At 35.8% G+C, this 12,793-nt stretch overlaps 1 protein-coding gene across 1 annotated transcript in view; it reads right to left on the bottom strand.

Moving 5' to 3' along the window:
• The window catches only part of LOC133448310 (mitogen-activated protein kinase kinase kinase 12-like), a 35,456-nt gene that overhangs the window by 17,703 nt on the left and 4,960 nt on the right, over positions 1–12,793 (bottom strand). The window contains exons 3-5 of the mRNA XM_061726711.1: positions 7,648–7,831; positions 6,615–6,806; positions 5,180–5,338 (exon numbers count right to left, since the gene is read on the bottom strand). Coding sequence (XP_061582695.1) covers positions 5,180–5,338; positions 6,615–6,806; positions 7,648–7,831 — 535 coding nt within the window. The remainder of the gene's footprint in view (positions 1–5,179; positions 5,339–6,614; positions 6,807–7,647; positions 7,832–12,793) is intronic.

Raw genomic sequence — 12,793 nt, 5'->3', positions numbered from 1 at the left:
ATAAAAGGCAGAATTAGTTCTATGATGAAAGGAAATTAGTTTCATGATGCCCCGACCCCTGTGACCCTAAGATGGCACAAGTGGGTACAGATAATGACTGAAATGGATGGATGGATATTATATAGAAACTCTGCATTTGCAATCTTATAGAATAAGTAGATGGTGTTGTTTTACTTACTTTATATAGTAAAATATAGACGTAAACTAGGAATGGGTGATATTTTAGCGATCACGATAAACCGTCAAAAAAATTCCCCACGGTAAGAATTTGTCATCTCGCGGTAAAAACGATAAATTCCCGTTGAGGACGTTTTTGTGTAAAACTGATTTATGGTTCTGTGTTAAATCCACGCACAACGTACGTGAAGGAAGGAAGGAAGGAAGGAAGGAAGGAAGGAAGGAAGGAAGGAAGGAAGGAAGGAAGGAAGGAAGGAAGGAAGGAAGGAAGGAAGGAAGGAAGGAAGGAAGGAAGGAAGGAAGGAAGGAAGGAAGGAAGGAAGGAAGGAAAGGGGAAGGAAGGAAGGAAGGAAGGAAGGAAGGAAGGAAGGAAGGAAGGAAGGAAGGAAGGAAGGAATGAGCCAGAAAGAAAGAAAGAAAGAAATGAGAAAGAAAGAAATGAGCCTGAAAGAAAGAAAGAAAGAAAGAAAGAAAGAAAGAAAGAAAGAAAGAAAGAAATGAGCGTAAAAGAAAGAAAGAAATAAATGAACCTGAAAGAAAAAGAAAGAAAGAAAGAAAGAAATGAGCCTGAAAGAAAGAAAGAAAGAAAGAAAGAAAGAAAGAAAGAAAGAAAGAAAGAAAGAAAGAAAGAAAGAAAGAAAGAAAGAAAGAAAGAAAGAAAAAGAAAAAAGGATAAATTCCCGTTGATGATGTTTTTGTGTAACAAACATGGCGGATCTGAGAGCGAGATAGATTTATAGTTACAAAGGTGGAGTTGAATTGGTATTTTTTTTATCGTTATCGGGATAAATGCCAGAAATGATCGTGATACATTTTTTAGTCCATACCACCCATCCCTAACGTAAACTAAAGTCTGTTGACACAGAGAGGCATCCCAACTTAAAGACCACTCAGCTGACTGTTTTGCTTAAACCATAATTTGCGTGATTAATATGCTTTATACAATAAATGACCTACTACAACATGACTCCAGTGTAGTATTGTACATAAAGTGTTCATGTAAAACAATTTCCTTCCTTATATGAACAATAAATACATCTCTGGTACGTACAGAAAAAGATCAAATGAAAACAGTGCTACCAAAAGGTTAAAATATTCCTTCTACTTTGTTTGCCAAGAGTGAATTAGTTAATCATGAAAATGTTGTCGCACTATTGCCAGATGTCCCTGAGAGACACGTTTCCATGGTAGCAGTGACTGACATCTGTGGACCAGCAGAAATAAAGCCTGAATTATAACTGGTGTTTCTGTACTCTGTAGTAGCATCTTGGAGATCTGCAGCCGGGACGACATTGTCAATCATCTTCTTTTGTCATCCTGACCTTGAGTGATGCGTTGGAGGAGGCATTCAGTGCCATCCCGTTAAAAGGTCACAATATTAATACCTCTGCTGTCTGAGATTATGTTTTCTCTTCCAAATGTCTGTGTGAGACCTGGGCTTTCCATCTGTTTGGCACGAGAAGCTGCAGTTACTGGAGCTGGAGCTTAATGCAGGCTTTTTGAAAAATGTTTTAACTCTACTCTTAGCTCAAAGAAACAGTCAAAATATTGACTGTTTTTATATTGTTTATGATAAGATGTGTATATATATATATATATATATATATATATATATATATATATATATATATATATATATATATATATATATATATATATATATATATAAATATATATGTTATATGTTATATATGTATATTATTTATAATTGCTCTGGTAATAGCAGGTATAATTTTTTGATTACGTAAAGCTTGCTGTTTTATTTTTTTCTTATTTCTATTTCCAAGCAAAATTGAAGTAGAAACAAGGTTTAGGACCCAATATGTTTTTTACTTCCCCCTACTCCTTTTAGGGCACCCCTCACTGTGTATTTCTTTGTATTTCTTTGTATAATCTTTTGTATTTTTTTTGTATAATTGCCCTGTAAAATTGTAAATAGGTTATGTTTATTTGTATTCAGAAATGTCCTTTTTTATTTTATTTTATTTTCTCTCTCTACCTCAAACTGCTGCACCTTAAATGTTTATACTGTTTATTCTGTATCATAGAAATACCACATTTGTTTTATTGTTTATTTTATTTTATCACCAAAGAGCGAAATTACCGGGGTCAAATTCCTTGTTGGACAATGTTCGAACCTGGCCAATAAAGATGATTCTGATTCTGATTCTGATTCTGATGAAGGTTATTTCCTTTTGATTTAGTTTAATGACTGTTTATTTGTATTCTTTTTTTTTTTGTGAAATAGTTTTTTTTTTTTTTTTCTGTATGCTCGAAATAAAGATTTCAATTCAATTCAAATACATATTCATGATTGTTAAGAATACAAGTTGTTGGAAAAAATAGTTCTATTTAAACTAACTGATATATTTTTATTTTGTTAGTATTGCTGGTTTATTTCACCGTTAGAATATTTCTGCTTTAGTATGTAACTGTGTTTTTGTATGGACTTACAAATAAATAAATAAATAAAATTGTACCATCTGTCATAGCACTGCAATACAAAATGGATTCAAAACATGTTGAGCATATGACAATACTTAACCAAAGCATCTCCCCCTGACATTTTTTTGTGTGGTGTGGACTACTGTCAAGCGATTTGCATAGATTTAAACAAAAATGTACACTCCACGCCCAGGCTTTGCTTTCTTTGTGCATCAAAAGCTTTTTAATCCTATTTTCACATCTCAGCTAATGCACTGCTGGCTCAGGGCCAAGCCATCCGAAGGCTTGGAAGGTTATCCCAGCCTCTCCTGAGCACTGCAGCATCTGGCAGATCAATTATTAAATTAGCCAGCGTTCCTTTCAGGACGGAGAGAAAAGACGGATGGAGGGATGTAGTATAGGAGAAAAAAAAAAAAGACAGAGAATGCGGCAGGGTTTGATCATGGCTTAACATAGGACAACCCATCAGATACGGCAGAGACCCCTATAGAATTTCATGTAATGAGATATTATACATCATTCTGAATAGATTTTCGGGGGAAAAGGATCCCTCGCTCTGGTCTGTAGTAGACTGCAGCTAATGAGATTCCAGGGTGATTCAATGGCCGATAAGACCAGGGAGATTTTCGAGAGTTCGAAACCGTAAAAGGACAGTTTGGGAGGATTGTGACACCCAGGCCAGCTGACAGTCCTGCCGGGGCCCCGGACAAAATAATCTAAGATGGGCCCCCCTGCGCCCGGATCTCTCCTTCTCCCTCTTCCTCTCCTCTCCCTCTGCTCTTCAGGTTTTTATACAAGCTAATGGACGTTAACATTAGAGCTAGCCCAGGGGTCGGCAACCCAAAATGTTGCAAGAGCCGTATTGGACCAAAAACACAAAAAACAAATATGTCTGGAGCCGCAAAAAATGAAAAGCTTTGTATGTATAAGCCTTAGAATGAAGGGAAATGGCGAAAGGCGAAATGTCAAGAAAAAATTCGCAATTGTCGAGAAAAACATTTGAAATGTCGAGAAAAAGGTCGAAATGTTGAGAAAAAAGGTCAACATTTTTGAGAAAAAAGTCGAAATGTTGAGAAAAAAGTAGAAATGTCAAGATTAATGTTGAAGTACAATCTTGAGAAAAAAGTCGAAATGTTGAGAAAAAAGTAAAAATTTTGAGAAAAAAGTCAAAATGTTGAGAATAAAAAAGAAAAAAGAGAAAAGAAGAAAAAAAGGAGAAAAAAAGGAAATAAAAGTCAAACATTTTTGAAAAAGCTCCAGGAGCCACTAGGGCGGCGCTAAAGAGCCGCATGCGTCTCTAGAGCCGCAGGTTGCTGACCGCTGTGCTAACCAGTTAGGTTAAGTTACAAGGTTGGTAAACGTTGTAACTGTTTCTTACCTTGCTCTACGCTGACTTTATTAATTCCAGCTTCACCGTCACCACCTTTTTAAAATATAAAGAGAATCTCTGAGGCCTCTATTTTCTTCTTCTCTTCTTCTCTTTTCTCTTCTTTTCTGAGCACCGGATAGGAATGGGCGGTATGGACTAAAACATTTATCACGATCATTTCTGGCATTTATCCCAATAATGATAAAAATGACGATAAAGAAAATACCAATTCAACTCCACCTTTGTAACTATAAATCTATCACCACATTCAGTCTTTGGAGCCCCCAAAACACTGCTCTAAAAGAATAATAAATACTACTAAACTACACCAATTAAATTGAATTCATAAAAACCAATTAAATGAGTTACACCTGTACTGCAAAACTGGAATGACTCAGATCCGCCATGTTTGTTACACACATTTTTCTTTCTTTCTTTCTTTCTTTCTTTCTTTCTTTCTTTCTTTCTTTCTTTCTTTCTTTCTTTCTTTCTTTCTTTCTTTCTTTCTTTCTTTCTTTCTTTCTTTCTTTCTTTCTTTCTTTCTTTCTTTCTTTCTTTCTGGCTCATATCCATCCTTCCTTCCTTCCTTCCTTCCTTCCTTCCTTCCTTCCTTCCTTCCTTCCTTCCTTCCTTCCTTCCTTCCTTCCTTCCTTCCTTCCTTCCTTCCTTCCTTCCTTCCTTCCTTCCTTCCTTCCTTCCTTCCTTCACGTACGTTGTGCATTGATTTAACGCAGAACCATAAATCAGCTTTACACAAAAACGTCATCAACGTCAAGATGACAAATTCTTATCGCGGGGAATTTTTTTGACGGTATATCGTGAACGGTAAAATATTGGCCATTCCTAGCACCGGACTTGTGCTGACCGGACATTTTGACCATTCAAATGGTTGAATTAAATGATAACATCAAATTTTGATCAGCGGCCAAACCATTTTTGTGTTGGGGGTTCTTGACCACAAGGACAATTAGGAAGAAAACAAATAACAAGCCTTTATGTAACTCAAATACTACATATTTTTTCCACAAACAGGCCATATTTTGAAACATTTTGAAAAATGATTCCATAATTTAATGAGAATTATTTTTATTTTTTATTTTTTTCAGTTCTGGCCCCCCCCCCCTACCCTGGGCCCGGGACAACAGACCCGTTGGTCCCCCCCCTATCGGCGGGCGTGGTGACACCTACCAGATATCCACCTTCTCAGAGACGGGTTCGTTGCGAATCACCTCGGGAGCCATCCAGGCCACAGTCCCGGCAAAAGACATCTTGGTGCTCTTGTCACTGAGCTCCTTGGATGTGCCAAAATCGGAGATCTTCACTGCATCGTCGTAGGTGATCAGCATGCTGAAATAAAACATTGGATTTTCATAATATTTAGCTGTTTGAGCTTGGTGGTGTAAAAAAAAACCCAACATTGAACCACTGAAACAAATCAGTTTGATTCAGATGTCACATGGACTAGGGCTGGGGATCGATTCATTCGATTCCGATTCTTAAGATTCAGAATCGATTATCAAGATTTGATTCGATTCGATTCGATTCCGATATTGATTTGGGTTAGTGTTATTAAAACAGTTTTTTGAGCTGTTGCATGAATTATATGACTGTATTTATGCAAAATATTGCTACTAGTATTATATTGAGATTAAACAGCAAGTATTGCAGCTAATGATGCTGTAAGGACCAATCAGCTCCCAGAATGCTGATAGAACTGCTTTCAGAAACATCATGTGGGTCAGAATTACCAAACAGATCCAGGGAGGAAACAGAGACGGATGAAATCGGTTTTATTTTTTCCCACATTCCGTTTTTATTTGTTCCATTTTCGGTGTATTTTGGTTTTTAATTTTTGAGCATTTGGTTTTTAGCATTTCTTGCAAATGTAACCCCAAGAAGACAGTATATAAAGTAATGAAATATAGACAATTTATGCAATTATAACCTGAAACTTTAATGTTTTCATACCTTTAAACATATTTAAAGGCAAAAACATGGCACCAGTTATTCTCGTGTCCAACAAAACATTACTTTTTTGGGGATAAACAAAAAAATAACCAAAAGTTGTAATGTAATGATGAAAAAAAAAACATAAATAAATAAAAGAAAAAAAAAGAAAAGAAAAAAACAAAAAAGAAAAAAAAAATCGATCTTTAGACGTATGAATCGATTTTTAGGAATTGGTAAATCAATTTTTTCAACACAGGCCTACACATGACACATTATCACTTCATGTTCAGTCATATCAAAACCTGACCACACGTTTGGTAGTCAGTACTTTTGGGAGTAAAGTTATCCTTTAATCCTAGCTTTTAAATACAATATTTAATGTTTATTCCTGTTTCTTTCTATAAAAATGACCTCCAAATTGAGGGTTTTGTTACCCACTGCAGGTCACCAGATGAACCTGATGTATTGTAGGTGAACTTTAGAAGAAGAAAATATTTCTGCAACCCTTCTGCTTCTTAGTGCCCTCTTTCCAAAGCTCTGAAAACTGTGTGGGGGTTAAAATCATGATCAACCTGTGTTGGACTTAGTTTTCAGTGTATCCTTTCCTCAACTGTTTACATCAAAGCGGGAGCTGCAGGGAATGGTGAACCTTCACAAGGTCGGGTAAACTCACTTGGGTGACTTGAGATCTCTGTGGATGATCTTGTGGAGGTGAAGATAGTTCATGCCCCCGGCGATGCCCATGGCCCAGTCCATGAGCAGGGACGGAGTGATCTTCCTGCCCGCTCTCAGCACCTCGTAGAGCTGTCCCTGAGCGCAGTACTCCATGATGATGCAGTAACAAGGAGCTTGAGTACAGATACCTCTGAGAAAGCGGTAGCGGAGAAAGAGGTATGTTAAAAATAGTACGAGAGCTCTTGCAATGTCTGGGATGAAACTTGAAACTAACCTAATTTTGCTTCGTTATTCACTCTACAGGACTGTCTCAGAAAATTAGAATATTGTGATAAAGTTCTTTATTTTCTGTAATGCAATTAAAAAAACAAAAGTGTCATACATTGTGGATTCATTACAAATCAACTGAAATATTGCAAGCCTTTTATTATTTTAATATTGCTGATTATGGCTTGAAGTTTAAGATTAAGATTCCCAGAATATTCAAATTTTTTGAGATAGGATATTTGAGTTTTCTTAAGCTGTAAGCCATGATCAACAATATTAAAATAATAAAAGGCTTGCAATATTTCAGTTGATTGGTAATGAATCCAGAATGGATGACATTTTTGTTTTTGTAATTGCATTACAGAAAATCCAAATATTCTAATTTTCTGAGACAGTCCTGTATAGTGAGGTTGTCTTAATTAGTATTTTATCCACATCATTAGTACAAACAAATATAGCCTTAAAATCTTTACAACTACTAAATAAATCATATGAAATCATGGCTTACAGCTTAAGAAAACTCAAATATCCTATCTCAAAAAATTAGAATATTCTGGGAATCTTAATCTTGAACTGTAAGCCATGAACAGCAATATTAAAATAATAAAAGGCTTGCAATATTTCAGTTGATTTGTAATGAATCCAGAATGTATGACATTTTTACATTACAGAAAATAAAAGGACTTTATCACAATATTCTAATTTTCTGAGACAGTCCTGTATATTACAATGTTCTAATAAGCCAGCTCTTTATTTCTACTAACTTGAAAGTGATTATGTTAGGGTGTTTGAGCTTCCGCAGGTGCTTGATGTCGGTCTCCTTGATGTTTCGGACTTTCTTCACAGCCACTTCCTGTCCGTGCAGCTTCCCGAGGAAGACGGCGCCCTGGGCTCCGCTGCCCACCCACTGCAGGTCTGATATCTCTTCAAACGGGACCTCCCACTCCTCTGAAGACAGAAAAAAAATACAAAAATCAAGGGAAAGCCCTTGGAAAGTATATCTGCGTAGTGGCCTGCCAGTCACTAACATGGACTGATAATAGAGCTAACCTTTATTGACTACAGCTCAGTTTCACTTGAGCCATTATACTGCAAAACAGAATAATGTTTGTAAGCTGATGCTGCATGCTAGGATCTCATAGTAGTGTCACAATTACAATGTGCAACAGTATATGCGCCTAAATATATTTCTCTTCTGTATAGCATATACAGGACTTTCTCAGAAAATTGGAATATTGTGATAAAGTTCTTTATTTTCTGTAATGCAATTAAAAAAACAAAAATGTCCTACTTTCTGGATTCATTACAAATCAACTGAAATAGTTTAAGATTAACATTCCCAGAATATTCTAATTTTTTGAGATAGGATATTTGAGTTTTCTTAAGCTGTAAGCCATGATCAGCAATATTAAAATAATAAAAGGCTTGCAATATTTCAGTTGATTTGTAATGAATCCAGAATGTATGACATTTTAGTTTTTTTTTATTGCATTACAGAAAATAAAGAACTTTATCACAATATTCTAATTTTCTGAGACAGTCCTGTATAGTGAGCTTGTCTTAATTAGTATTTTATCCACATCATTAGTACAAACAAATATAGCCTTAAAATCTTTACAACTACTAAATAAATCAGTATGAAATTTAAAAACTGTATGTGATGAATACAGGATTAATACTAATGATTATTTGATGGCTTAATTTTTGTTTTGTATATGGAACTGCTGCGGCATAACTAATGGATGTACTGACACATTTTATCGTCTTGTGTAATCTCCTTGAAATTATTTTTTGTTTGTGTTCATTTGGTTTGTTATTTAGTCGTTTATTTTTTGTTTGTTTCTTAATTATTAAATTGTACTCTTTATCGTTATTCACATATCCAATCATTTTTCTTTTGTGTAAATTCTTTGTAATTTTCATTTATTTCTATATATAGATTTCTAATTGCTCATTTTTATATTTTGTTTTTATAAGAATGATATTAAATTTTAGGTTAACTATAGGTGGAGGCACCTGATTAGCTCTTTGAGTTTTCGCCTCTTCCTGCACTTTAATTTGAAAAGTTGTTACTTTTATTTGTGTAATTTTTAACTGTGCAAATAAATAAATCTAAAATCTAAAAAAAAAAAATGGCATTTCCTTTTGTAACAATGAGAAGTTGACTTTTTTTTTATTTCAGAGTGACACATCTTGACAAAGGTTGCATATAATCCTCCGACATTCACTGACTTTGTAAACCATGTTCATGTGGCAACTTGTCTTTTTTTCTTTTTTTTCATCATCAGATTTTGCTCCTGGTGTTAAAAAGGGAAAAATATGACTAAAATCCTGCCAAAATGTAAAGATAAACTAAACTAAATGCACCATTCTGGTGGAAAGGAGTGTCTGTTTAGATGGAGATTCACCGGATGAGAATAAAGCATCATCGCCTAATAAAAATGTCATGGTTGTTAGAAGCCAAAAATCAGGAAAGGAAAACAAAATTTGATTAATTGCAGCACATTTATGTTTTCCTGCGAAGAGCCATACCAACATGTCACAACAAAATCAGCTGGAAGCCCCAACAACACGCCGCCTAAGCTGATATCTTGTCCTGCAGTTGAACCTCACCTCGACTTCAGACTCGGGTGTGCGGGCAGACAGACAGGGAGCTCTAATCTCCTGTGGGTAATTCTCCCTCAGCCTCCTAAATCCTGCTTAGTGCCATTGTGGGGCTGACGTGAAACCGGGGTCCAGTGCTCATGAGGGGTTTGGAGGAAAGAGAGGATTTGAGAGCCTAATGTGGATGTAGGGTGACTAGAGAGGTGGAGAAGCACTTGTGGTCGTGTGTGAGTGTGTATATGTGAGGAAAAGAGACGGTGGGGAGGTGGTGGCGGTGGTGGCGGAGGTGGGGGTTCCCCGCGGTTCAGCAGGGGTCCATGTGGCTGGAGACAGGCTGTTAATACAGAGAAAATATACGGCCTACTCTGCTGCTGCTTCAGTCCTGGTAGTAGGATTCAGACACATTTATCATATTAATGAAGATTATCTAAATGATTAATGTGATCTGGTGATTGATTGAGAGTGCCGCCTCCAATTAGCCTCCTCAAAAATTCTGCCATAAAGACCTTAGGCCATATCTGCAAAATCTGAATCACCTCCAGTCGGCTTTGTTTGATTTGACAAACTGATATCATCCGGCACAGCTTTTTCTTTTCTCAGTAGGGCTGGGCGATATATCGATATTTTAATATATATCGATATATTTTCCTTTTTTTTTTTTTTTTTTTTTTTTAACCTTGTCTGCACACATATTAATGATTGATACCATGACGGTAGAAACCAAAGGTATATATATGTGCATTATTACTATATTTAATATATATACATATATATACGCACACATATGCATACACATACATAAATATACACATACAAATCCAGTGATTTTTTAAATTTTTTTTATATCGATATATTTTCAAACGCGATATGGTACGAGAAAATATCGTTTATATCGATTACATTTTTTTTTTTTTTTTTTTTTTTAATGATTTTGATATAGCTTATTTTGTGACAAATTGACTTGAATGTTTTATTTGAGATTTGCACAAATGTTTTGTTATTTGCACAACTGTCAACCTCAGTGGAAAAGTCTGCCTGTTACTGTCTACATTGTATTAAATGCACAGTGTATTTTAATTTAATTGTTATGCAGGAAAGGGATATTTGTTTTATTTTATTCAAGAAGCATTTTTATTCTATATATGCAGGCAGTTTATCTTTATTTCATTTGTTTTATACATTTTTATATTGTGCAGACCTCTCCGGGGGACTGCCAATGGAAACTAGCTCTGTGGCTAAAATTGGGTGCATTTGCATTTTTAATTCTAAATGTATATGAATGTACACTGTCCCTTCTCAAATAAACTGAATTGAATTGAATTGTTAATAAATGTACCTGTGTGACATTTGGCACGAGGCTTTTTATTAAAACTGACTGTTTTTTTAAGGGTTTGCCTCAGAAAAAAATGAAGCTAACAGAGATGCTATGCTATAATGCTTTGGGGGAAACCCCAATTATGGCACAGAAAAAATATCGATACATATTGAGTATCGCTATTCAGCTAGAAAATATCGAGATATGACTTTTGGTCCATATCGCCCAGCCCTATTTCTCAGAGCCAAAATTGGACTAACAATTTTTATCTTTTTGCTGTAAAACATTGCTTTTTTCCCCTCTAAGATTAAGAAAAGGGGATTTTAGTAGGAGGAGGGCCATTAAGTTGTAAAAACCCTATTTATTACACTTTCATTATATCTGTTTTCAGTCACTGATGGTGCACAGAGGAGGGGTGCAGCGAGGTGAGGATGGGCTGGGAGTGATAACAGCACGGGATGAAAAGGAGAGGAAAGGAAACAATGAGGGATGGAAGGAGGGGGAGAGTAGAGGGGGAATTGAAAGTCAAATGGGTGATAAAATATCTGAGGCCAGATGAGGAATCCCTGATGTGAGATGCTGGTTTTATTGTATAAGGTTGTTTTTTTCCCCCCATCTTATCTGACTTTATACGTTCAAGTCAGTTTCAGGTTTTAAGTGTTTCCATTCCAGGATGCGTCTATGTTGTGCTTGTGCTCATCCTTTTCCAAATGCTTACTATTGAGCGTGTGTGCAGTTTGTCAGGTTTGTGTTAATAGAGATGAGAGGCGCAGGGTCAGAGCATGGCCATGCATAATTCATGCGGCAGATTTGGCAGAGGAGTCTCAGGGGAGTCCTGCGCTTTTGTAGTGGCTGCAGACATAAACAACACAGCGTCACAGGGAGCTAGTTTCACCGGGGTGGTGGTGGTGTGGGAGGTGGAGGAGGCAAATGGATGGGAGGGGGATGTCAGGGGAAAATAAGCCCTCTGCAGCTTTGATAGAGTCTCTTTTTATGGATGCAGCCTGCGCGTGTCAAGAGAAGTGTTTGTTTGCAACGCGGGCTTTGTGGGAGTCATTTTCCTACACCCTGTTTAAAGTAATTAAACTAGTAGATAAGATCATTTAATTAGCATATCAAAGCATGGCACCGGAATTAAATTGGAGTCTTGTTATTGGAAAATTAAAAGCCGGCAGTGATGAGGTGTTTGTGTTTGTGTGTGCACTTTATAGGGATGGGCGGTATGGACTAAAAAATGTATCACGATAATTTCTGGCATTTATCCCGATAACGATAAAAATGACGATAAAAAAAATACCAATTCAATTCCACCTTTGTAACTATAAATCTATCACCACATTCAGTCTTTGGAGCCCCCAAAACACTGCTCTAAAATATACTAAATACTACTAAACTACACCAATTAAATTGAATTAATAAAAAACAATTAAATTAGTACACTTGTACTGCAAAACTGTAATGACTCAGATCCGCCATGTTTGTTACACAAACACGTATCAACGGGAATTTATCCTTCTTTCTTTCTTTCTTTCTTTCTTTCTTTCTTTCTTTCTTTCTTTCTTTCTTTCTTTCTTTCTTTCTTTCTTTCTTTCTTTCTTTCTTTCTTTCTTTCTTTCTTTCTTTCTTTCTTTCTTTCTTTCAGGCTCATTTCTTTCTTTCTTTCTTTCTTTCTTTCTTTCTTTCTTTCTTTCTTTCTTTCTTTCTTTCTTTCTTTCTTTCTTTCTGGCTCATTTCTTTCTTTCTTTCTTTCTTTCTTTCTTTCTGGCTCATTTCTTTCTTTCTTTCTTTCTTTCTTTCTTTCTTTCTTTCTTTCTTTCAGGCTCATTTCTTTCTTTCTTTCTTTCTTTCTTTCTGGCTCATTTCTTTCTTTCTTTCTTTCTTTCTGGCTCATTTCTTTCTTTCTTTCTTTCTTTCTTTCTTTCTTTCTTTCTTTCTTTCTTTCTTTCTGGCTCATTTCTTTCTTTCTTTCTTTCTTTCTTTCTGGCTCATAT

The sequence above is a fragment of the Cololabis saira genome, chromosome 8, assembly GCF_033807715.1.
Source record: "Cololabis saira isolate AMF1-May2022 chromosome 8, fColSai1.1, whole genome shotgun sequence".
NCBI classification, from domain to species: Eukaryota; Metazoa; Chordata; class Actinopteri; order Beloniformes; family Belonidae; genus Cololabis; species Cololabis saira.
Note: the sequence above shows the minus strand (reverse complement) of the source record. Positions and strands in the feature narration are given on the sequence as shown.